Source organism: Ictalurus furcatus, chromosome 9, assembly GCF_023375685.1.
Source record: "Ictalurus furcatus strain D&B chromosome 9, Billie_1.0, whole genome shotgun sequence".
NCBI lineage: Eukaryota > Metazoa > Chordata > Actinopteri > Siluriformes > Ictaluridae > Ictalurus > Ictalurus furcatus.
The window spans coordinates 29,846,664-29,873,156 of record NC_071263.1 but is presented as its reverse complement, the minus strand read 5'-3'; the positions used below and the strand labels follow the sequence as shown (position 1 = coordinate 29,873,156).

Genomic DNA, 26,493 nt, shown 5'->3' with positions numbered 1-26,493 from the left:
TATACAGATGGTTAAGCAGAATTAATAAAATAGAAAAATGCTGGCCTTAGCATACAAATAACACAAAGATTTTCATCAAAATGTATTTACAGAAAAATGGAAAGGTCCTTTATACTGTAATTTGTTTTCTATTGCTGCTTTCTACCGTATTTTACACAGATAGCTTGAGATAAAGAGCATACATAGTTTTATGGCCCAGACGCACCATGTATGCTCTATGTCTTTATTTTTAAGCGATCTGTGTAAAATCCTGTAAAGATGAGATTCCACCTATAGCTTAAACCAATGTCAAATCAATACATAAACAAAACCAGAAGTACACAAGCACCTAAACAAATAAATCCATAATAAATAGCAAATTCTGCCTTCTGGATGTCTGATATTATTATTATTATTATAGTTATTATTACTGTTAATAAATCATGAAACCTCTTGTTCTGACGCTGAGCACAAGGGACTGTTTTTTGTTTGTTTTATTATTTTACAGTGAAGTGTTTTTTTTTTTTATACAGCAAAATTTTTATACAGTTTTTTTGTGACATCTAGTGGTCACATATAGAACTGCAACATCATACTGGAACTGCTCATTAAAACACAATAAAACTCATTAAAATGAAAAATCAATAATTAAATGATAAGGTATTACCTGGATTTTTTTAAGCAGTAAAGTTACAGTAACAATTGAATAATCTGAGGACGCCTAATAAACATATGCAATATTGAAAGTGAAAGTTGTGTTTGGGGGTTATCGAGTCCACAACAGTTTTAAATCCGTGTGTGAGATCTAAACATTATTCTTATTATTAATCTTTGGAATAAGAAATGACTGGATTATTCTATCAAGTGGTTTGAGAGCTTCTAAAACTCTCATATAATAATTTACACTTCATGCAGTTTCATTTTTCATTAAAGCGTGTTTAAAATTAAAAATTTGGCTTTCAATTTGGGCAAAGTAGTATTTACTGTTCCAAATTTAACCAAATTTAGTCATTAACAGTCTGTAATTAAATAATAAATTAAAGGGGGAAAAAGCTATAGTGCTGAAATTGAAATATTTTCGTTGAAAAACATGAAGCTATACATGAAGTGTATAAAATGTAGTCCATTTTACATACAACTACATCTCCCATAGAGGTAAAGTCCCACTAGCCAATTACACGCCGCTGTCTCATCCGGGTATTCTGGCTACACTGGCTCTCAGCCAAGCTCGAAGCTCCACAGGATGAACTGACGAAAGTAAATAAAATTAGCGGTTTAATATTTGTAATTAATTATTTTTTTAAACAAACAAACAATAATCTATTTATTCTATTTATTTAGTTCACAATATTGGATACGTAATGCCGTAGAAACGACAATCCATTGAAAATAATCTAAAAGTAGTGTTTCTGTGTGACATATATCCGGTTACTCGTGAGACCGGAAGAGGCGGGGCTTATTTTTCCATGGCGCGTCATAGTCGAGCGGATACAGCTTATAAACAGATGATAAATAATAATATAAAAATATAATATATAATTTTGCATCCGTTTTATTTTCGTGAGCGTTGCATATTTATATTATATATATTATTTAATTTGATTTGGCTGTAGGCGCGCGGGTGTGTTTGAGCGGATTAGCCGGTTAGCACAGAGCGGATAGCAGCAGGCCGCAGGTGAGACACCAGTGTGCTTTATATTTACTCTTTTATTATTGTATTATTTTAACATAATATTTATTTATTTGCAGAACTAGCCACAGTGCACACTGTTTTATTTTTTGCATTTTATTTCAACTTTGTGCACGGAGTGTAAGCATGAGATAAAATAGCAGTTGTGGATAACTACGAGCTAATGCTAAGCAAACAGTTAATCTCGGTTATCATGGAGATGAAAATTATTTTAAAATAAAACAAATATTTGACATCTTTTTATACGCAAGAAATTCAATATATGCGTCTTATTGTTGAATTTGTAATTTGTGAAAGTGTATTAATGTATAGTTTTGATATACTGGTCTATAATTTATAAATCTGCACGTTTCATTCACCGAAAATAGATTTTTTTTAGGTCAGTTAACGTTGAATAATTTACTATGTTTATTTTTATTTGATTCAATTTAATACATAAGTCGGTAATTTTAAGACTTACAGCTTTGTTTTTAAATTATTTGTGATTTATTTTGATGTCTTGGTGTTTATGCACTATAGGAGTAAAAGTATGTGCACCCCATGAACATCACACCCATATGAGGCTCCTCCCCCAAACTGTTTACACATAGTTTAAAGCACGCGATCGTGTAGATATAGAAAGTCTCTGTACACTGTAGCTTTACAATTTCCCTTCACTGGAACTGAAGAGGCCCAAACACGCACTACGTTACACCCTGTATAATGTGCTTTTATAACGAGTAGGATGTTAGATTTCTTTGTCACCGTAGTGACGCGTCTGGTTATGTCTACGTGTAGGGAATATGTAACGCGTGCGTCACCATGACGACCAAGTTCAGCAAGACGTACACGCGGAAGGGCGGCGAGGCGAACTCGAAGTTCGAGGAGGTGTTCGGTAACAGGAAAGCCACGCTGAGTACCAAATGGGGAGAGACGACGTATAAAGCACAGCTGGGATCCAGACGCCCCGCCCACACGCCTGCCGCGCCCGACACATCCGCGCTGCACAAAAAGCCCCGCCTCGAGCGCGATGACGAGGAGGACGACCCGTTCGGCTTCGACAGCGATGATGAGGAGCAGAGCGAGACGTCCCGAGGGTCGGAGGCAGAACAGAACGCGAAGGGCGGAGCCAGCGCAGGTAACGTCCAGTTTACGCCCACAAATAACACGTTTAATGTCATCGCAGTGACGTTACGATCAGCTCAGACGTGCAACTATGTCCTGGTGAGGATTAATGAATCATTAATGTAGCGAGTACAAGAAGGGGTGTGGCTTCTCTAAAGGTAGACAGGACACACCCACTCCAGATTGGCAGGAAAACCGTCCACTGGACGATCTGTTCAGGTTTCATACAAATGGATACGTGTCTTGTTCCCATTACAGTTCCAGATAAAGTTCTCATTCCAGAATCTGAATCCTAATTGTTCCCGATTATGTTTAGATTCCTTAAGCTGCTTCAAATCCCAGCCAGTTATCTTTCCCATCAGTTATGTTTCTGATCCTGAGTTTTATTTTATTTTAGTTTCTCTTTCATGTCCCGATTTTGTTCCTGGTTTTGTTTCTGTTCCCGTTCCCGTGTCTCTTTCCTTTCCTTATCCCACTGCTGTTTTTGTTTCTGATCCCTTTGCGCTTCCATTCCGGATCCCGTTCCCGTTCCTCGCCAACCTGCTCCCAGTCCCATTCCCGACCCCATTTCTCTTCCCAATCACTGATCCTATTTCACAGTCCTGTTTGTTTCTCTTCCTGATTCCATTGCAAGCGCTTGTTTCTGATCTCATTCTTGTTTTTGTAGCCGATCTCATATTTTTTCCTGATTCTGCTCTCAGTTTCCTTATTATTGTTATTATTATTATTATTATTACTACTACTAAATGTTTCACATTTATGGCTTACGTAGTAACCTTCCTGTTCACCATCAGTGCCAGTGTCGCTGTAGTGTATGGAGTGAATGTTCATCTAAACACACTTTAGCATTCTGGAATATACAGAATATTTAAATAAAGTTTCATTTGTTTTTCTCTCATTTCCTTCAGCCCCGCCCGCTCAGAGCCCCTCCCCCGCCATCACTGGATCTAAACCCATGTCACACACAGCTAATTTAAAACCCGCCCCTAAAGACTCATACGGTTTTGTAGATTGTTTGCGCGAGAGTTCCCCATCTGAGCTCACAGAGAGCACGTCCGCACAAACCGGCACCGTGTCGGACAATTCCAGACCTGCCGAACAGGAAGCCGGAGCTTCCGAGACGGCGGAGGAGCCGATCGACTTCGAGCAGCTTCCTCTGATTAAACCGGCGAGAGACCGCATTTACAGAAGGGCCGGGAAGAAAGGAGAACCGGAGAACTCCCAGAATTCCCAACTGTCAGGAGAAAACAACAGCAATAAACCCGTCGTCGCCGCCACCATCTCCGCGAGCGTGTCTGCGCCTGGGGCGTCGGGGGTGAAAGGTCGCGGACGCGTGAGGGATTACACGCTGCTGCATCCATCGTGTGTATCGGTGTGTAACGTCACCATCCAGGACTCCATAGAACGCAGCGTGGAGGAGTGTGTGAGCACCGCGCCATCCGATCTGGGGGACGCCGGGACGTTCCGGAGAAAGACGGACGCCCAGCCTCCCAAGTACAGCAGGTACACACACACACACACACACACACACAGTCAATGGTACAGCAGTTTAGTGTTGTCTTTTAAATGTACGTATTTATTTATTAATTAACATTATTATTTTATTTATTTATTTATTATAAATAAATAAAGGCATCGTCCCACTAAGTCTAAGCTGGAGTGCAAGCTGGAGTTTTTCGGCTTTGAGGACGGAGTGTGTGAGGACGGAGACACCGAACCTGGCACCAGCTACAAGATAAAATACTTCGGCTTTGACGAGCTGAGCGAAAGCGACAGCGAGGACGATGATGACCGGCCCGGGAAGAAGAAGAAAAAGAAGAAGAAGGACGCTGAGGAGACGAGGATGGCGGCGGCGGACAGTCCTCAGATCAGTGACTCTCCGGATCTTACACACGCCCACACAGGTATAGTCTGCAGTCTGTCAGAGCTAGGCATCAAGCCGTAGATTATCTATACACTAGCATGAGCTTGGTCCTAATCTATCACTGAGAGTCGCGTAGGAGCATAAGCAGGTATTAGTACTCATGACTACAGAGAGTACAGTGTGAGTTCGGTGCAAATGGAGTGAGTATTGTTCAATTTAGTTTACGACGGACGATGTCTCAAAGCAGCTTGACAGAAACATAAACACAGGATAGAGATTTTAAGTGTGTGGATTAATCCCTATTGAGTGAGACGGTGGTGACGGTGGTTAGGAAAAACTCCCTGAGATGTTAAGAGGAAGAAACCTTTAGAGGAACCAGACTCCGAAGGGAACCCGTCCTCATATGGGGAACAACAGATAGTGTGAAAGTAAAAGAAAGATCGTTAGGGTTTTAATATGAAGTCTGTTTTGTTGATCTAGTCCACTGTTCAAAGGGGACCCGGGTGCGAAACCGTATGTGGTGATTGCAGTCCCAGGGCCATTGCAGCAACCGTAGTCCCAGCAACCACAGCGAGAACGTCCATGTGGAACTGGAGTACATGAGAGATCCGTCCAGAGGTAGGGCATCCGAAACGGATCAGGCAGGTCCGGAGAGCGGAGAGGATCAGGATCTGTAGTATCTCCATAAAATCGTGTGTGGCTCGACAGAAGGACAGAGGGAGAGAGGAGATTGTTAAGTGAGACTGTGCTTAGCGTAACAGAAAGTCTAGTCAGGGTAGGCTTGAGTAAACAAATACGTTTTCAGAGACTGTGTCTGAGTCCCGAACACTAATTGGAAGACTGTTCCATAACTGTGGGGCTCTATGAGAGAAAGCTCTTCCCCCTGCTGTGGCCTTCGCTATTCGAGGTACCGTCAGATAGCCTGCATCTTTTGATCTAAGTAGGCCTGGCGGATCATGGAAAACCAAAAGTTCGCTTAGATACTGTGTCGCGAGACTGTTTAATGCTTTATAGGCTAAGAATAGTATTTTATAATCAGTGTGAGATTTCACTGGGAGCCAATGCGGTGTGGATAAGATCGGGGTGATGTGGGCGTATCTTCTGGTTCTAGTTAGGACTCTAGCAGCTGCATTCTGGACTAACTGGAGCTTGTTTCTGCTCCTACTGGAACATCCAGACAGTAAGGCATTACAGTAATCTAGTCTAGAGGTGACGAAAGCATGAACTAATATTTCTGCATCGTGTAGTGACAATATATTTTTTATCTTAGAAATATTCCTGAGATGAAAGAAGGCTATCCTAGTAATATTATCTACATGAGAGTCAAATGATAGACTGGAGTCAATAATCACTCCAAGGTCTTTAACTGCTGCACATGATGACACAGAAAGTCCATCCAGAGTTACTGTGAGATCAGAAAGATTACTTCTAGCTACACGTGGTCCTAGTACAAGTTCTTCTGTCTTATCAGAATTAAGTAAGAGGAAGTTAATAGTCATCCAACGTCTAATGTCCTTTACACATTCCTCAACTTTACTAAGCTGCTGTCTGTCCTCTGGCTTCGCTGAAACATACAGCTGTGTATCATCAGCATAACAGTGGAAGATCATTCCATGTTTACGAATAATTTGACCTAGAGGGAGCATATATAAAGTAAAAAGCAGTGGGCCTAAAACAGAACCCTGTGGAACACCAAATTTAACCTCGGTATGCACGGAGATGTCGCAATTTACATCTACGACCTGATAACGATCGGTCAGATAAGACCTGAGCCAGGAGAGGACTGTTCCCTTAATGCCTACTACATTTTCTAATCTATCAAGGAGAATAGTGTGATCTATAGTATCACAAGCAGCGAGACACAACCCTGATCAGAGGTCAGTAGAAGGTCGTTTACTACTTTAACTAACGCTGTCTCTGTGCTATGATGAGGTCTAAACCCCGACTGATGCATTTCATGAATGTTGTTCCTCTGTAGGTACGAGCAGAGCTGCTGTGCTATTGTGAGAGTACGGTACAATTGTAGTGAGTATAGTGGGGATTGTAGCAAGTATAGTGTGATTTTTATATTGAGTATATAATCACGGTGAGGGGGAAAGGAGTGAAGATTGAAGGTGGAGGGGGTGAAGGGAGAGAAATAGAAAACTGGATAAAGAGATGGTGAGAGGTGTGGAGAGGAGTAATGAGAAGATAATGTGTGGTGCGGTTACGTGTGAGGATGTGGTCGAGATGTTTGCCGGGGTGGAGAGCTTCTGGGAAGGTTCACTACTGTGCCGTGTTTTTCCATTTGGAGATAACGGCTCTCGCTGTGGTTCTTTGGAGTCCCAGAGCCTCTGAAATAGCGTTGTAACGCTTCCCAGACTGATGTGTTTCAATCACCTTCTCCCTCATCATTTCTGGAATCTCTTTCAGCTTGGTGTAGTGTGTTACTGGGTAAGATCTTTTAACCAACTTCATGCTGTTGAAAAAGTTCTATGTAAGTGTAGATGTGATTGAACAGGGTTTGCAGTAATCAGGTCTGGTTACGTCTAGTCCAGCTGAACCCCGTTATCAATGCACTTTCATAGATTTTGGGGAATTAGTAACTACAGGGGCAAATACAGTCGGTATTGGGTACCTTTTTTTGGCTTCAATAAATAACATCACCATTTATAAAGTGTATTTTGTGTTCTCTCAGGCAGTCTGTATGGTTAATCTGAAGCAGTTTAGACAGTATAAAGTTTATATCACCCCAAAGTCCACGGTGCGTCTCTGACTGTATGTCTTTACGATACGGAGGGGCGAAGGAGGGGCGAAGGAGGCTGGATGATAAACACTTCACACTGCACCGAGAGCACAGGAGGAGAGTTGTAAAACAGAGTGTTTGTGTATGGAGGTGTTTCTGTGAAAGCAGACAGAATTTAGAGGGTGTGTGTTTCAGATCCTCAGGAGTGGCAGGATGAGACGGGCTCTGCCGGTCCAGACTCACTGAGAGACCGAGCGGGAAAACACACCGACAAAACCATCAGCCGCAAAATCTTCAGAAAGGTACGGGGAAACCTCTGACCCCAACAGTGCATCACAAAGCTCCATCTCTCTCTGTCTCTCGCTCTCTCTCTCTCTCTCTCTCTCTCTCTCTCTCTCTCTCACACTCTCTCTGTCTCTCTCTCTCTGTCTCTCTCTCGCTCTCTCTCTCTCTCACACTCTCTCGCTCTCGCTCTCTCTCTCTCACACTCTCTCGCTCTCTCTCTCACACTCTCTCGCTCTCTCTCTCACACTCTCTCGCTCTCTCTCTCACACTCTCTAGCTCTCTCTCACACTCTCTCGCTCTCTCTCTCTGTTTCTCGCTCTCTCTCTCTCGCTCTCTCTCTCACACTCTCTCGCTCTCTCTCTCACACTCTCTTGCTCTCTCACACTCTCTCGCTCTCTCTCACACTCTCACTCTCTCTCTCACTCTCTCACATCCTCGCTCTCTCTCTCACACCCTCGCTCTCGCTCTCTCTCTCACTCACACTCTCTCTCACCCACTCTCACTCTCTCTCTCTCACTCTGTGTGTCTGTGTGGTTTGTGATATTGCTTGATGTGTGTTTCAGATTCCTACTAAAGCGGTGTACAACGCTCGTCACTGGAATCAGCCTGAAGCGGAGGAAGCTCCTCCCACCTCACACAGTGACATCACACCTGTACGTCCTGACCTTTGACCCCTTTGACATTGAATTCTATTTAATGACTTAGTGACTATTTAAAAAACAATAAACGTTACAGTAGTTACAGTATTGCTAAAGCATTGAGATGACATTTTATAGAAATATAAAATTGTGTGTGTGTGTGTGTGTGTGTGTGTGTGTGTGTGTGTGTGGTTTTTCCAGAAGCCGAGTCCGTCAAACGTGAACAAAGACATGAATTCTGTAAAAGACGACACCGTGTTTAAAGCCCCACCACCTCCCCCTAAAGTCACTAAATCAGTGACTCCGCCCACTGAGCCCCACCCACACACTACCACTGCAGAACAAAAGGAGGTGAGCAGTGCATTGTGGGGAAACAATTTTTTTTTTTTTTTTTTTAACAATTATTCACTAGGAATAAACGTAATGCGGAAATTGGCGTAAGAGCACTAACAGATGCAGTGACTGTACCAGCGAGTGTAGTGCAATTATAGTCCGTATTATGCAATTTATCGTGCGAGTGTAGCGAGTGTAGCGAGTGTAGTGCAATTATAGTCCGTATTATGCAATTTATCGTGCGAGTGTAGCGAGTGTAGTGCAATTATAGTCCGTATTATGCAATTTATCGTGCGAGTGTAGCGAGTGTAGTGCAATTATAGTCCGTATTATGCAATTTATCATGCACGTGTAGCGAGTGTAGTGCGACTGTGGTTAGCATATATTACATGGAGTATAATGCGTCCGTAGCAAACAGCGGGATCACAGCGGGTTACACTGTACCGTATAAACCATGCTCTAGTATAGTGTGATTTTATAGCGGGTATGATGAAATAATTTTTTAGCATGTACTAGTTATGGTGTGTGTGTGTGTGTGTGTGTGTGTGTGTAGCTGTACACAGTTGTCCAGCACGTGAAGCACTTTAACGACGTGGTGGAATTCGGAGAGAACCAAGAATTTACTGACGACTTTGAGTATCTGGAGACGGGACTAAAGAGCACACAGCCTCTACACACACGCTGCCTTAGGTACCTACACACACACACACAATCACACACACACACACACACGCTGCCTCAGGTACGCACGCAAACACTGTCTACACACGCTGCCTTATATACACACACAAACACTGTCTACACACACACACACACACACACGCTGCCTTAGGTACGCACACAAACAGTGTGTACACACACACACACACATTGCCTTAGGTACACACACACAGACACACACTGCCTTATGTACACACCCAAAAAACATCTACACACAAAATGTTTTTTTTTTGTGCCAGTGTTTTATCTATATTTGTCTGAGTGTTTACATTTACATTGGTTGTGTGTGTGTGTGTGTGTGTGTGTGTGTGTGTGTGTTTGTGAGCAGTATAATCAGTTTAGCCACACGCTGTGCCATGCCGAGTTTCCGCATGCATTTGAGAGCGAGAGGAAAAGTGGCTCAGGTGTTCAACATGCTGAGCGACGCACCACAACATCCGGTAACTATTTCATAAATATAATTATGATCATTGTGCAATTATAGTAATAATAATAATAATAAGTGTGTGTGTGTGTGTTTGGTCAGAACCTGGCATTGTGCACGGCAGCTCTGCTCTACATTCTCAGTCGGGACCGGCTCAATATGGACCTGGACCGTGGCTGTCTGGAGCTGATGATCCGTCTGCTGGAGCTGGAACAGGACGAGTCTGAGGATCATCAGAGCAAAGTGAAGGAGAAAATACAGAAACTGTGTGAAACTGTACACAACAAACACCTGGACCTAGACAACATCACTGTGAGTCATAACTCCGAGTCCTTTCAGCCGCTGGGACTGAGGCACTGATTCGTTAGGATGAGAATCATGTCTTTGAGTCATTAGTTTAATTAGATTATTAGAATCTTAATTAGCAGCACTGATTCATTTAGTCACATCTGGCACTGATTCATTTGGAGAATATAGTCACTGTACACCACTGACTGATTCTTTAGGATAAAAATGAATCACTGTACAACATTGATTCATTTGGAGAATAAAGAGTCAATGTACAGCACTGATTCATTTGGAGAATAAAGAGTCATTGTATACCACTGATTCATTTGGAGAATAGAGTTACTGTACAGCTCTGATTCATTTGGAGGATAAAGAATCACTGTCCAGCACTGATTCATTTGGAGAATAGCGTCACTGTATAGCGTACACTGTACAGAGTCATGACACTGATCCTTTAGGAGAATGAAGAGTGTTTTGGGTTTTTTTTGGTTTTTCAGACGGGTCACCTGGCGATGGAGACTCTTCTCTCACTGACATCTAAAAGAGCAGGAGACTGGTTTAAAGAAGAGCTCCGGTTACTGGGGGGACTGGACCACATCATAGATAAAGGTACACACACGTTATAAGTGTACAGCGCTTATTGTTCAGTCTAATACGGTGGTTTTCATAGTAGTAATGTTATTTCAGAGTTAAGTATTGTGTCGTCTTGCAGCTCTGTCGTTACACTACTACTGACATTAATATGGTACTATAAATTAATTCCCTGCCTGTGTCTGTCTCAGTGAAAGAGTGTGTGGAAAACCTAGATACAGATGATGATCATGAGAACCTGGTGGCCTCATTATGGGGAGCAGAGCGCTGTTTACGAGTTCTCGAGAGTGTGAGTGCATCCGTTTTATTTTCCCGTCTCTGAACAGTATTATTTTCTTGTGTTTTTTGTTTGTTTGTTTGTTTGTTTGTTTTGAGTTTGATTCATTGTTGTCACGATTTTTGGGAGTCCTGGCTTTGCCACTGATTCGCCGGAGTCGCGCCACTGATTTATTAAGATAAGCGTGACGATACCGTAGGGCCTCAACTAAAGATTATTTTCGTAATCAATTAATCGGACGATTAATTTTAATGAGTAATTGGCTGGAGAGGGAAAAGAAAACAACATTTAATACCATTTTTTTTTGTTTAATTAAAATAAAATCCACAAACTGAGTGTTACAAATATAAACTTCAGACTAAAACTTTAGGACAACTGTTTGTCCGATTTAATTAGACATTACCGATCTTGCGCTCCCGCTGTTTATCACCGCGTCTGCATCGAGTGAGGAGCAACGCGGCCTCGTTACTACTAGAGCGCTCCCGTTATAATAATCGACTGAATGTACACTGCAAGCGCGCAGACACAGCATGTAATGACAATGCGCTTCGCACCAGTTTCCCCCAACCCCTTGCACGCCGTGTAGCATTTTGGAAGTATGTGCATCGCTGTCGTGCTTCCGTGCTACACAAGCTCCGCTTTGTAGAGTTTGCAGGTTACAGTCTTCTCCGCGGCTTTCGATATAAAATACCCCCCTGCCTTAGAGGGTCGCTCAATTTTTCCACTGTCGACGATTACGCCTCCGTCTCATGGTGACTGAGGTGATGTTGGGGATGAAAGGTAACGCTGACATAACTGATCATGAAATAAGCTACAGCGCTGATTTTATTACAGAGAGAGAGAGAAATCCTCCAAAACTCTTCAACAACCGCTCGGCTGTCATCTGGTTAAAAATAGAAGCTGTCCGTGTGTTTAGATTCAGTGGGCATGTGGTGTATTTCAGCAGCTCTTGGCTGTTGTGGGAATAAGTCATTCTCTCGGCACATCCCTGTCCTAACACCCCGTTTTAAAAGGAAACGTGGAATCATGTAAAAGGAAAAAAGTTAACCTTTATTATAATTATACTTATCCACAAAGTAATTGTGTGTGTGTGTGTGTGTGTGTGTGTGTGTGTGTTCATTCGCCAGGTGACGGTTCATAATCCAGAGAATCAGTCCTACCTGATTGCTTACAAAGACTCACAACTGATCATCTCGTCAGCCAGGTGTGTGTGTGTGTGAGAGAGAGAGACTGTGATATTGTCACTCAGTGATACAGAGCAGTTGAACTTTAAGGTGTGTGTTTGTAATATGTCATTTGTGTCTTTATAATGTGTGTGTGTGTGTGTGTGTGTGTGTGTGTGTAGGGCCCTGAGGCATTGCGAATCCATGATTCATCTCTACTGCCGTGATGTCATCAACTCTAGTGCCGCCTCTGCTCACAGTAACCATAGCAACGTGGGAAAAGCAGTGGAGGATTGTATGAGGGCGGTGCTGGGGGTGATGCTGAACCTCACACATGATAATGGTAACACACACACACACACATACACGCACAATTTTACGCTTTCTTTGACTCTTATTTATATAAAAGAGTCATTAATCTAAAAGAGTCCCAGCACTGATTCATTAGGGTAAGGATCACAACAATAAGTGTTTAGTATCAACAAGTTCCTGTACTGAATCATTAAAATAAGAATCATGACACAGAGTCAGTAGTATAAAGGACTCTCAGAATTGATTCATTACAATAGGGAACATGACACAGGGCCATTGGTATAAAGGAGTCATGGAACTGATTCATGACACTTAAGAATCATGGCAATGTGTCAGTATTATAAAGGAGTCACAGAACTGATTCATTACAATAGGGAACATGACACAGGGCCATTGGTATAAAGGAGTCATGGAACTGATTCATGACACTTAAGAATCATGGCAATGTGTCAGTATTATAAAGGAGTCACAGAACTGATTCATTACAATAGGGAACATGACACAGGGCCATTGGTATAAAGGAGTCATGGAACTGATTCATGACACTTAAGAAGCATGGCAATGTGTCAGTATTATAAAGGAGTCACAGAACTGATTCATTACAATAGGGAACATGACACAGGGCCATTGGTATAAAGGAGTCATGGAACTGATTCATGACACTTAAGAATCATGGCAATGTGTCAGTATTATAAAGGAGTCACAGAACTGATTCATTACAATAGGGATCCTGACACAGAGTCGTTAGTATAAACACGTCCCTGTTATTATGTCTTTCCGTTAAAATATTGAAGAGCTTGAAGAATGCACTTTAAAGTAGAACATGAATAAAAATGATCATAATAACCTGTCTGTCTGTCTGTCTGTCTGACAGAGTGGGGCAGCACTAAGATGGGCGAGCAGGATGAACTGATCGTGACTGTGCTGAACAGTGTGCTTAAAGTTCCTCAGTTTCTCCCTCAGGAGCAGAGATTTGACATCCGTGTGCTCGTACGTCTTTAAAACACCGGCATTGCATCACTGTTTATTAGCACCATACAGCAATAAAAACACTGGTACACGCATGTAGTGACAACTGTGTGTGCGCGTGTGCGTGCATGCGTGCAGGGTCTGGGTCTGCTGATAAACCTGGTGGAGTACAGCTCCAGGAACAGACACTGTCTGGTAGAACTGGAGGTGGATTCGAGCTTTCTGCCGGAGACGGAGAAAGACAGGAGGATGGAGGGAGAGAAGGAAGCGCAGAAGGTCAACAAGGAGATGGAGGATATGAAGGAGAAGAGACCGGACGCGAAAGAAAGTGCTCTCGCTGCACTGGTGCAGGTACTGTAGGTGTGCGATTAAGAACAATATGTTTACCGGTTGAGACAGTATTGTGTGCCTGCTGTACCGTGACAGTCCACCAGCGAGCAGCAGCTTACAGGAGTCGCACCACTCATTTGCACTGTTTAGAGTTCTGAGATTGTGGAAAGGAAACCGCAGCAGCCGTGATGTGCATAATAATATAAACATCAGCATGTTAACTTTGGACTGATATATATTTAAATGTTGTTGTTTATTTGATTTTTCAAATGCGCTGATTTATTAGCATCACAGCACTGATTGAGCACGATAAAAATCAACTCGTTAATGCAAAAGATTCACATAACTGATTCTTTCAGATAAGAATCACAGCAGTTAGTTATTAGTATAAGAATCCTAGCACTGATTCATTATGAAAATGTTAAGGTAAACGAGTCACTGTACTGATTCGTTAGATTATGAATCATAATACTGAAGTGTTAAGGTAAATGAGTCACTGTATTGATTCGTTAGATTATTAATCATAACACTGAGGCATTAAGGTAAGCGAGTCACTCTATTGATTCGTTAGATTATGAATCATAACACTGAGGCGTTAAGGTAAACGAATCACTGTATTGATTCATTAGATTATTAATCATAACACTGAAGCGTTAAGGTACACGAGTCACTGTATTGATTCGTTAGGATATGATTTGATTTATTGCCATTTGCACAGGTACAAAGCAGTACAGGTACATTGGAATTCTTGTGCATAACACTCAGTCAATAAACACAACACTGCCAAATAAAACCTGTATATACATGTTAATTTAATTTAACAAATATAAGAAATTTAAAATAAACGATTATATAAAACCTCTATCGGGCATAGCCAGTACGAATTTTAAAAATACAAGCCGTTCAGAGACCGTCGAGCGTATGAATGAAGTGTCCCTGCTATGAGTAAGATGGGAGGTGAGAGATTTCCCTCCAGCCTCAGTGTCTTTTGCAGTCAGTCTGACTGTGGCTCAGAAGACTGTTATTAAAAAAGTGGCTTATGAGTGGCGATCCACATTAGCCTTTGATGTTTTAGGATATATCCTGAGTTATTCCACCTGAACAAAGAGTGAGCTGGGTGATTATGATCACTAAGAAGAGGCTGCAGAGGGAGAGCTTTCCTCCGAAAGCCAATTATTATTTCTTTGGTTTGATCTATGTTATGAATCATATGAATATGAATCATAACACTGAGGCATTAAGGTAAACGAGTCACTGTATTGATTTGTTAGATTGTGAATCGTAACACTGAAGCGTTAAGGTAAACGAGTCACTGTATTGATTTGTTAGAATATGAATCATAACACTGAGGCATTAAGGTAAACGAGTCACTGTATTGATTTGTTAGATTGTGAATCGTAACACTGAAGCGTTAAGGTAAACGAGTCACTATTGATTCGTTAGGGTAAGAATCATAACATTGAGGCAATAAGGTAAACGAGTCACTTGTTGATTCGTTAGGATATGAAAACATAACACTGAGGCAATAAGGTAAACGAGTCACTGCATTGATTTGTTAAGGTAAGAATCATAACACTGAGTCGTTAAGGTAATCAAATCACTATTGATTGGTTAGGATATGAATCCTAACACTGAGTCGTTAAGGTAAACGAGTCACTGTATTGATTCGTTAGGATATCATAACACAATCATTAACACACAGTCATTAGCGTTATCATAAAAATTGTCCTGGTGCTGATTAATCCAGCATTTACTGCGGCTTTATAGTATCATATCTAATCCACATGAAATTAAGAAATTAAATGTGTGCGCACGTGTGTGCAGTTCTTCCTGGAGCGCGAGAGAGCGGCCGTGCTGGCCGAGGCGCAGGCTGATGATATCATCAGCGAGGCACCGAAGCCTCAGGCGGATGAGAGCGGGCAGTGGCAGGTGACGAGCGGAGAGATGCAGTGGGTCGCCTCAGAAAATAACACGGACGACAAGAAGGAGAAGGAGAAAGAGGAAGAGGAGGAGGAGCTCGATTTTAATAAAGGTACACACACACACACACACTTATTCTCATCACTCTATACACATGTGGGAATCATCAGGTGTTCACACTACAAATACAATGTGTGTGTTTGTGTGTGTGTTAGTCCTGCATCATGCTGGGAAACACATGGAGGACAGTATAGTGGCGTCATACACTGCGCTGCTGCTGGGGTGTGTGTGTCAGGACAGTCCGGTCAGTACCACCTCCATCACCTGGAATTTCCTTTATATCGACTTCCTTACAGTTTATACTGTAGTAATAAGAATGTAATAATGCTACAGTACACTGTAATACAGGTTGTGTTGCTTTGGAAAGCTTTAGTCTTTTACTGATGTGTGTGTGTGTGTGTAACAGGTGAATGTAACGGCTGTGAGAGACAGCCTGCCTAAAGGAGATTTCTCCATCATGACTGAGATGCTGAAGAAGTTCCTCAACTTCATGAACCTGACTGTGAGCTGTGTACAATACTATAATAATAAGTTATTGCTTTTTTCATTAATAACAACAATAACAAGGATTATAAACAATAACATCTATTGCATAATAAAGCTAAATTTACATCGCATTAATATTAATAGTGTTCAAGGAGAACTTGTGAACTTGTGCAGTTATTAATATTTAAAGATGAAACGCACAGCATTGTTTTGAGTTTACACTGAGGTTACTGTTGCTAGGAAACTAGGAACAGTAGAAGCCAAACAGAAGCTAGCTAATGATGGGTCAGGTCTGAAGGTCGCGATATAAAAGTGTGCGTGTGTGTGTGTTTGTTAGTTTTCTTACTCGCTGTGATGTTCGTGTCATGATAAATATATTTATCGAACACTCGGCGTATACAGATAAAATGCGTTATAATAATGCTCTGTGGGATTGCACTCTTTTTGGGATTGCATTCCCTCCTGTTTTAATGGGCTCCCAGCGGAGACCGGGACGAGGCGCCGCATCTGACTAAACTGTTCCAAAACATCCGTCACTCTGAAATTAATCATGGTGTTTTAAAAACATCTGGCAGTGACGCGCCTCATGGAGCTGACGGTGAAACTCCGATTAAAAACGGTGCGCGTTACAGGAGGCGCGAGATCTGGGTTGCCAGATACGCAGTTTCGAAATACGGTTGAAAATGGTAAAGTGAGATTTTAAAGAAAGCTATGCGGCGGCGCTTTAGCTTCGTCTGTACGCTCCACTCAAACACATCAGCATCCTATGCTTTAACTTTCACGCTAATACGCCGTCAACAACATGGTGCTCGTCGTCCCGTAGATCACTAACTAGCCACAAATCTGCGTCGTGTAGCTGCACTGCATTCTGCTACTCTGATTAATATGGCGTTGGCTCAGAAATGTTGAGCGAGAAGAGAACTTGTTGCGCTTATGTTTTTAGGAGCAACGTTAGGTGGATAATATCGCACCAACCAACAAATTAGCTTCAGTGTCACTAATATTTTAGCAGAAACGTATTGTTGGAGTTTTTGTTCAAATATCTGGCAGCCTGTTCACAGAGACTCTTGTGAAATCTCTCTTTCTCTCTCTCTCTGTGTGTGTGTCTCACACTCCCTTGTTCCGCCCCCTCTGTAGTGCGCAGTGGGCACCACAGGACAGAAATCCATCTCCCGCGTCATCGACTATCTGGAGCGCTGTTAGCAGGATTTCAGAGGAGCTGGCAACTCCAAAGTCTGTAAACATCAATATGGAGACACTTTTATCTCTCTCTCTCTCTCTCTCACACACACACACACACACACACACACACACCTGTTCAATTATGAGCTGTTGCTTTTCATTTTTATTTAAATTGCTCCATTTTTTTTTTAATTCCATCAATGGTGAATTAATGGCGTCTAAATAATTGTTTGGAAATTTCAAAATAATGACATATGTCCAGCGAACATTTCAAGAATGAGTGAAAATAATGAATTATTTTTCAAAAATAATAAAAAAAAAAAAAAAAAAAGAATAATATACAAAGTATAGAATTATTTAAGTGGAGCTTATTGGGTGTTAAACAGGATTTCTCAACAGGGAGAATAAATTCTACGTTTTAATTTCAAAAGTCTGTATGTGTATGTTCTGCAGTGGCCAGAAATAAAAATGCACGCAACGAACGGGATTATACTAAAGAAAATATTTCAATACGTGATTTAGGGTTTGAGCAGTACCTGCAAATCATGCGGTGTTTAGTTTATTATTTAAAAAAAATAATAATAATGGCACCTGGAATTGATTTAATTTCATTATTTCACACGTCTGAATATAAGAGCAGTAACACGAACGCACACTGTTCGTCTCGGGAATTTTTTCGAAGAGCAAAATTAAGGAATTAAATTTAAGTTTTGGCATCGATATAATTTCATTATTATCATTATTCTGAATTTTTAGTTTTTAATAAATATTTCAGAATCATGCTTTAATCACACTTAGAGCCAGCGTTAGAGTTTTAAGGTGGTATTGTTGATGGAGATGCACAATCATTCAGTGAGGCCCTGGTGTGAAACTGTTCCACCTTAAGATATATGATAAAGTGTGTGTGTGTGTGTGTGTGTAAATTAAAGGTCACAAGACACATTTTCACATTAATTAAATATGTTCTACTTTGACTGGAACTAAACAATTTCACCTTAAATGTTCTATTATTATTAAGAAAAGGAGGGCTCATTTTTTGTGGGGGGTTTTTCGGTATAGCTCAAGATTTCAGCTTGAAGCAGCAGCATGTAATGTCTAGAGCCTTCCACCAGACCACGCCCCTTTCTTATGCTACTGTACACATCACTAGCAGGATAGCTTCTTTTTTTTTTTTTTTTTTTTTTTTTTTTTAAGAGGGCGGGGCTTAGCGCTAAAAGGAAGCCTGAAATGAAGAAACTATTCAGATCCAAAAATATCAATATTACTTTCTGCACCTTTAAAGAACAATTGCAATTTTATTTGAGACTTCTCATCCTTTGCAAACAGTTGTACCTGAAATAGATTTTTTAAAAATTAATTAATCAATTAATTTCAAGCAATTCTCACCATTTCATGATTTTTATTGTTTTTTTTTTTGTTTGTTTGTTTTTCCGTATATAGATTTTAGATTATTTTAGTTTGCTGTATTTTGGATCTTTGGCATGACACTGAATCGATTCTTTGACGTGTTTTACCTTTTAAGTTGTGTTGTAAAATAAAAAATGATGCCTTAAAAAAAAAAAAAAAAAAAAAAAAAAAAGCCTCTTAGGATAAATAGATTGGTGTACAATTAAGCAAAACTACAGCTCGAACGTACGGGTTTGATCGATTCCACCCTGAAACTTCCGTCTTTTATTTTCAGATCGTAAAGAATTCGATCAGTTCGTGTTTCGGTTCCGTTTAATCCGTGACGAACTAAACAAACTAACTCGAATAATAAGCGTCCTGTTTCTCTCCGAGCCATACCGAGTTACTATTCTCTCCGGGTTTTTAAAGCCGCAGCAGTCCCGCGCGGGTTTTGTGTTGAGATGAAATGGAGTGGGTTGTGAGTGGAATTAAAGGTGTGTGTAAATGTAAATATTTTGTGTAAATATCGCTGACAATGTTCCACTGAATGCTCAGTGGGGGTTTTCCTGAATTTTTTGTTTTATACAGTTAGTTTTTTTTTTTCTTGGTTATTGCAGGATATAAATAAAATTCTATATATATATATATATATAAATGTATGTATAAACACTTTCTACCCGGTTTTGCGCAGAATCTTGTCTTTGGTTACCTGTAAATAATTCCACCTTTAATAAAAGCATTGATACTTTATCAGGTCTCATGGCTGTGGTTTGAACACACTGCGGTGTCGGAGTTCAGTCAGCAGGCTGAGAGGTAATCAAACCCGACAGGACAGAAGCTCCAGTTAGACTAATCCCCACTGCACAACAGAAGCACCACAGGAGCTCTCACGCTCAGAAGATCCTCATCGGACTGGGAGGACAGAAGCCCCCTGCAGGACGGAACGTCCATCTCTCTCGCTCTCGCTTCTCTCTCACGCACACTCTCATTCTGTCTTTCTCGCTCAATCACTTTCTCGTTCTGTCTTTCTCATGTTCTGTCTCTCACTCTGTCTTTCTCACGTTCTCTCTCTCGTCGTTTCTCGCTCTGTCGGTCTCACACGCGGTCTCGTTCTGTATTTCTCATTCTGTCCGTCTTTTCTTCTCTCTCATTTTATCTTCTGTCCTGCCTCATTAACAAATTATAGTATTTTGAGAAATTACACCCGGAATGCATAGTGTGTGGGTGGAGAGTGTGTGTGTGTGTATTTACAGCGCCCTCCGTTAATATTGGCACCCTCGGTACATAGGAGCGAAGAAGCCTGTGAAAACTTGTCTTTATTGTTTAACCTTTCGATCTTTTGTTCAAATAATTCACTGAATTACTCTGCTCTTATGGACATCAAACGATTACAAACACAGCACGGGTTTAGAACAAAAAATCTTTGTTAAATATAGGTGAGCAACAATTATTAGCACCCTTTTAGTCAACACTGCTACATCCCTTTGCCAAGATAACAGCTCTGAGTCTTCTCCTGTAACGCCTGATGAGGTTGGAGAACACACGGCGAGGGATCTGAGAGCGTTCCTCCGTACAGAACCTCTCCAGATCCTTCACATTTCCAGGTTCATGCTGGTGGACTCTCCTCTTCAGTTCACCCCACAGGGTTTCTATGGGGTTCAGGTCAGGGGACTGGGATGGTCGTGTTTATGTAGATCTGATTGATTTTATTTATTTATATGTGTGTATATATATATAAAATGTGCGTGTGTTGCCTTTTGCATTTTCCTGACAGTGTGCTGGGAGGTGTGAATGATGTGTGCAGTGTAAGGATGTTTTTCTGATATGGAATACACACACACACACACACACACACACACACACACACACACACACACACACACACACACGCTTGGTTGTTACCTGCCAGCAGAAACATTAATTACACACCGATTGTGTATACAGTGTGTTTAGGTGATGTCGGATACATAAATATTCTCTCTCACACACACACACACACACACACACACACGCACGGATATGAGAGCTGTAAATCCCAGAGACAGACACAATCAGCGAGGTGGAGATGAAACACACTTTGATGTTCTGAGAGATTCTTCATCAGTAGCAACAGATTTATTCTGGAGCACAGAGAGATGATGGAGAGTTGATCAGAAAGTGTGTGTCTCCTGTGTATCTCAAACACACACACACACACGCGCACACACACACACACACACCACTTCAACACTAACCTTTAATACGACTTAATGTTCTAATCATAACATCAACCGTTTTAAAGCTCTGTCCATCATGATGGTGGTTATCTGATGTTGGAGTGTTTCCTCTCTCTCTCTCTCTGTCTCTCTCTCCCCCACCCCCTCTCTTTCTCTCTCCCCCCTCTTTCTCTCCCCCCCCTTCGCTCTTCCTCCCTCTCTTTCTCTCCCTCCCCCTCTCTCTCTCCCTCTCTCCTGCTCTCTCTTTCTCTCTCTCCCTCCCTCTCTCTCTCTGTTTTTGCTTTTCCTTCATATTTGTGTTAAATCCACCTCCTCTACTTCCTCATGGCTAACCATTAATAATAGCTAGCAAATTGTTAGCTAGTTTATCCAGTTGCTAGCTAACTGGCTACGTTTAGCGACTCTTCATCTGTGTGCATATATAGCACCATATTATCTCTCTCTGTCTCTTTCTCTCTCTCTTTTGCTTTTCCTCCATATTCGTGTGAATTTTGCCTCCTCTATATTTTTACTTCGTCGTCTTCTTTCTGAGTCATTTTCTCTGCATGTGGCTTTCACCCCTCCGTCTGAGACCCGCGGCCACGAGAGAACCTCTCTGTGGATGCAGGCCATCAGGAACATGGACATAGAGGAGGGGTTTTTTTTTTTTTTTTTTAAAAGACCCTTCTTCACTCATCATCTACAGATAAGACAAAATACCCAAAGGCACGCCTGAGGAAATGGACACACACACACACACACACACACACACACACACACGATTTAAACAGTCAGCGTGTCTGTGTGTTCGCTGATCTAAAGCGGCAGTGTCCAAACAAATGAGGTGTGAAGGTTGTGTTCTTTTCATAAACACACGGTTTACAAATTAGGGTTTTACAGTATGTTGCATAAGTATTTACCCCCCCTCCCCTTGAACATTTCCACATTTTGTAGTGTTACAACTTCTCTGCCTGTCTTTGCATTTTGGTCTAATTGTCTCTCTGTCTCTATCTATCTATCTATCTATCTATCCACCGCTTTCTCTCTCTCTCTCTCTCTCTCTCACTCTGCGTTTGTGTCTCTGTCTAGCTGTCTGTCTGGCACACTCTCTGCATTACTGTCCGAACTAAAAAAAATTCACTTTTTGGGATCAATAAAGCACCAACTGTCTGTCTGTTTACATACCTTCCTGTCTCTCTCTCTCTCTCTCTCTCTCTCTCTTTCTCTCTCTCTTTCTGGTTATTGTTCAGTTTTGCCTTTGCTCAGCTTCAAAGGTTCTTGATAGCTTTCATGTCATAAAACTGCCACAGATCGTGTGTGTGTGTGTGTGTGTGTGTGTGTGTGCTCTGTTAAAGTACAGCTTTGCTGATGGAGTTAGTCTCGGTTCAGGTTTAAAGGGCATTTCACATGCTTTAGGGTGTGTGTGAGTGTGTGTGTGTGTAGTTGTTTGTTGTTGGTATTTGTGACGAATGTTAATAATGATTGTGTGAATTTTTACTTCCTATTTAACACTTTATAGTGAAACATTTATAACAAGTATAATGTATATATTATAAAAGCGAACATGAATGGAATTTCTGTCATTTCTAGTCATAAGTCATGCAGAGAAACTGATCGTGGTCTGAAAAAGAGACTGTAGAGATGTCCAAAAAGACTGAAGCACACACACACACAGAGAGAGAGAGAGAGAGAGAGAGAGAGAGAGAGAGGGGACAGAGAGAGAAGGATATTCACCAGACAGAAGGTCAAAGAGAAAAAAAGTGAAAGGAATAGAGATAGAAAGGTAGAGGAAAGAAAATGTGAAAAAGAAAAAAATAGGGAGTGATGGAGAGCAAAATTGATCGAGGGAGGATAGAGACTGAGAAGGAATACTGACATGTATGAGATGCTGAGGTGAAGGGAATGTTGAAGTGTACAGAATACTCTAGTGTACGGGATTCAATATAGTGCAGGAAGTGTGCACGGATAACCGATGTGTGCGGAATACGGAAGTGTACGGAATACGGAAGTGTGCACGGATAACCGATGTGTGCGGAATACGGAAGTGTGTAGCGTTCAGTATTTTGTAGGATGTGTACGGAATACGGAAGTGCGCATGAATAACTGATGTGTGCGGGATACGGAAGTGTGCGGAATACGGAAGTGCGCATGGATAATTGATGTGTGCGGAATACGGAAGTGTATAGCGTTCAGTATTTTGTAGGATGTGTATGGAATACGGAAGTGTGCATGAATAACTGATGCGCAGAATACGGAAGTATGCACGGATAACTGAAGTGTGCGGAATACGGAAGTGTGCGGACTATGGAAGTGTGCACGAATAACCGATATGTGCGGAATACGGAAGTGTGCACGGATAGTTGAAGTGTGCGGAATACGGAAGTATGCAGAATACGGAAGTGTGCATGGATAGTTGAAGTGTGCGGAATACGGAAGTATGCGGAATACGGAAGTGTGCACGGATAACTGAAGTGTGCGGAATACGGAAGTGTGCACGGATAACTGAAGTGTGCGGAATACGGAAGTATGCGGAATACGGAAGTGTGCACGGATAGTTGAAGTGTGCGGAATACGGAAGTATGCGGAATACGGAAGTGTGCACGGATAACTGAAGTGTGCGGAATACGGAAGTGTGCATGGATAGTTGAAGTGTGCGGAATACGGAAGTATGCGGAATACGGAAGTGTGCACGGATAGTTGAAGTGTGCGGAATACGGAAGTATGCGGAATACGGAAGTGTGCACGGATAACTGAAGTGTGCGGAATACGGAAGTGTGCACGGATAGTTGAAGTGTGCGGAATACGGAAGTGTGCATGGATAGTTGAAGTGTGCGGAATACGGAAGTGTGCACGGATAACTGAAGTGTGCGGAATACGGAAGTATGCGGAATACGGAAGTGTGCACGGATAGTTGAAGTGTGCGGAATACGGAAGTATGCGGAATACGGAAGTGTGCACGGATAACTGAAGTGTGCGGAATACGGAAGTGTGCACGGATAGTTGAAGTGTGCGGAATACGGAAGTGTGCATGGATAGTTGAAGTGTGCGGAATACGGAAGTGTGCGGAATACGGAAGTGTGCACGGATAACTGAAGTGTGCGGAATACGGAAGTGTGCACGGATAACTGAAGTGTGCGGAATACGGAAGTGTGCACGGATAACTGAAGTGTGCGGAATACGGAAGTGTGCACGGATAACTGAAGTGTGCGGAATACGGAAGTGTTTATATGTGTATATATATAATATATAGTGTGTGGGTGAGCTGGGGTGGTGAACGCTAGAGTGTCAGACACGAGGCTTTAATAAGCTTTGATCACATTAAGTGAGTCGATGCCTCCAGCAATCCCATAATGCTCCACTGCGCAAACAGAAATGGAGGAATTGAAAAAAGAGAAAATGAAAGATGCAATAGTCACCTTCCAGTGTGCAATCTCTCCTTATCGTTGGAATGTGTTTACATACACTCAATAAAGCGTAGAACCATGTGTGATAAATAACAGCGTGTGTGTGTGCGCGTGTGCGTGTGTGTGTTGTCGTTGTTCTCGCAGAGTCGGCAACTTAAGTCCACAAGTTACATCAATATTTACGTGAGGAAAGTTGCTGGTATTCAGAGTCGGGTTACAGCTGCTTGAGTGGATTTTCTGAGCTCCACATTTAAATTATTAAAATGACCTGCTTGTAGTTCACCTCTGAAGTTTCCAGATTATTATTATTATTATTATTATTATTATTAGTAAAAGTGTCCCAGAGGGTTTTAACAGTGTCTAGACCAGGGGTTCCCAAACTTTTCCAGGGCGAGGCCCCCCAAATGGCATTGACATGTGACCGAGGCCCCCCTTTTGCAAGATGTCTTTAAAACACATTAAAAATACAGACTTCTGAATATATCCCCCTTTTTTATTAATAATTACATCTTACATCTTTACATTACATCAGGAATTGATTGTGTGTGTGTCTGAGAGTGAGAAAGAGAAAACATACATTTATTTATTTTTCACACCAAATTGTTGAGGCCCCCCTGGCGGCCCCCACTTTGAAAACCACTGGACTAGACCACCGCCTTTAAACACGTTTAAACCAGAAAAAAATCAGGTATCGTCACTACAGTCCATCAGTGTGTGTTACAGTCCATCAGTGTGTGTTACAGTCCATCAGTGTGTGTTACAGTCTCTATCAGTGTGTGTTACAGTCCATCAGTGTGTGTTACAGTCTCTATTAGTGTGTGTTACAGTCTCTATTAGTGTGTGTTACAGTCCATCAGTGTGTGTTACAGTCCATCAGTGTGTGTTACAGTCTCTATTAGTGTGTGTTACAGTCCATCAGTGTGTGTTACAGTCTCTATTAGTGTGTGTTACAGTCCATCAGTGTGTGTTACAGTCTCTATTAGTGTGTGTTACAGTCCATCAGTGTGTGTTACAGTCCATCAGTGTGTTACAGTCCATCAGTGTGTGTTACAGTCCATCAGTGTGTGTTACAGTCTCTATTAGTGTGTGTTACAGTCCATCAGTGTGTGTTACAGTCCATCAGTGTGTTACAGTCCATCAGTGTGTGTTACAGTCCATCAGTGTGTGTTACAGTCCATCAGTGTGTGTTACAGTCCATCAGTGTGTTACAGTCTCTATTAGTGTGTGTTACAGTCCATTAGTGTGTGTTACAGTCTCAATTAGTGTGTGTTACAGTCTCAATTAGTGTGTGTTACAGTCACTATTAGTGTGTGTTACAGTCTCTATTAGTGTGTGTTACAGTCTCAATTAGTGTGTGTTACAGTCACTATTAGTGTGTGTTACAGTCTCAATTAGTGTGTGTTACAGTCTCAATTAGTGTGTGTTACAGTCTCAATTAGTGTGTGTTACAGTCACTATTAGTGTGTGTTACAGTCTCTATTAGTGTGTGTTACAGTCTCAATTAGTGTGTTACAGTCTCAATTAGTGTGTGTTACAGTCTCTATTAGTGTGTGTTACAGTCTCTATTAGTGTGTGTTACAGTCTATTAGTGTGTGTTACAGTCTCTATTAGTGTGTGTTACAGTCTCTATTAGTGTGTGTTACAGTCCATCAGTGTGTGTTACAGTCCATCAGTGTGTGTTACAGTCTCTATTAGTGTGTGTTAGTCTCTATTAGTGTGTGTTACAGTCTCTATTAGTGTGTGTTACAGTCTATTAGTGTGTGTTACAGTCTATTAGTGTGTGTTACAGTCTCAATTAGTGTGTGTTACAGTCTCTATTAGTGTGTGTTGCAGTCTCTATTAGTGTGTGTTACAGTCCATCAGTGTGTGTTACAGTCTCTATTAGTGTGTGTTACAGTCTCTATCAGTGTGTGTTACAGTCTCAATTAGTGTGTGTTACAGTCTCTATTAGTGTGTGTTGCAGTCTCTATTAGTGTGTGTTACAGTCTCTATTAGTGTGTGTTACAGTCTCTATTAGTGTGTGTTACAGTCTCTATTAGTGTGTGTTGCAGTCTCTATTAGTGTGTGTTACAGTCCATCAGTGTGTGTTACAGTCTCTATTAGTGTGTGTTACAGTCTCTATTAGTGTGTGTTACAGTCTCTATCAGTGTGTGTTACAGTCTCAATTA

The 26,493-nt window shown here is 41.6% G+C and overlaps 1 protein-coding gene across 2 annotated transcripts; it reads left to right on the top strand.

Moving 5' to 3' along the window:
* Window positions 1-1,082: 1,082 nt before the first annotated feature.
* Window positions 1,083-21,142, top strand: wapla (WAPL cohesin release factor a). Of its 2 annotated transcripts, XM_053633910.1 has the most exons (21): window positions 1,083-1,654; window positions 2,447-2,786; window positions 3,682-4,276; window positions 4,406-4,677; window positions 7,558-7,664; window positions 8,211-8,300; window positions 8,487-8,636; window positions 9,172-9,308; window positions 9,667-9,778; window positions 9,865-10,074; window positions 10,548-10,659; window positions 10,833-10,930; window positions 12,046-12,122; window positions 12,264-12,424; window positions 13,268-13,383; window positions 13,501-13,713; window positions 15,517-15,724; window positions 15,828-15,916; window positions 16,079-16,174; window positions 17,296-17,391; window positions 19,481-21,142. In XM_053633910.1, exons 2-20 carry the CDS (start codon window positions 2,471-2,473, stop codon window positions 17,359-17,361), a joined length of 3,225 nt encoding a protein of 1,074 aa, XP_053489885.1. In that variant the 5' UTR covers window positions 1,083-1,654; window positions 2,447-2,470; the 3' UTR covers window positions 17,362-17,391; window positions 19,481-21,142. The 2 variants fall into 2 exon arrangements, with proteins under 2 accessions (XP_053489885.1, XP_053489884.1); XM_053633909.1 differs by lacking the exon at window positions 19,481-21,142 and having other exon boundaries at window positions 17,296-19,476.
* Window positions 21,143-26,493: the final 5,351 nt, after the last annotated feature.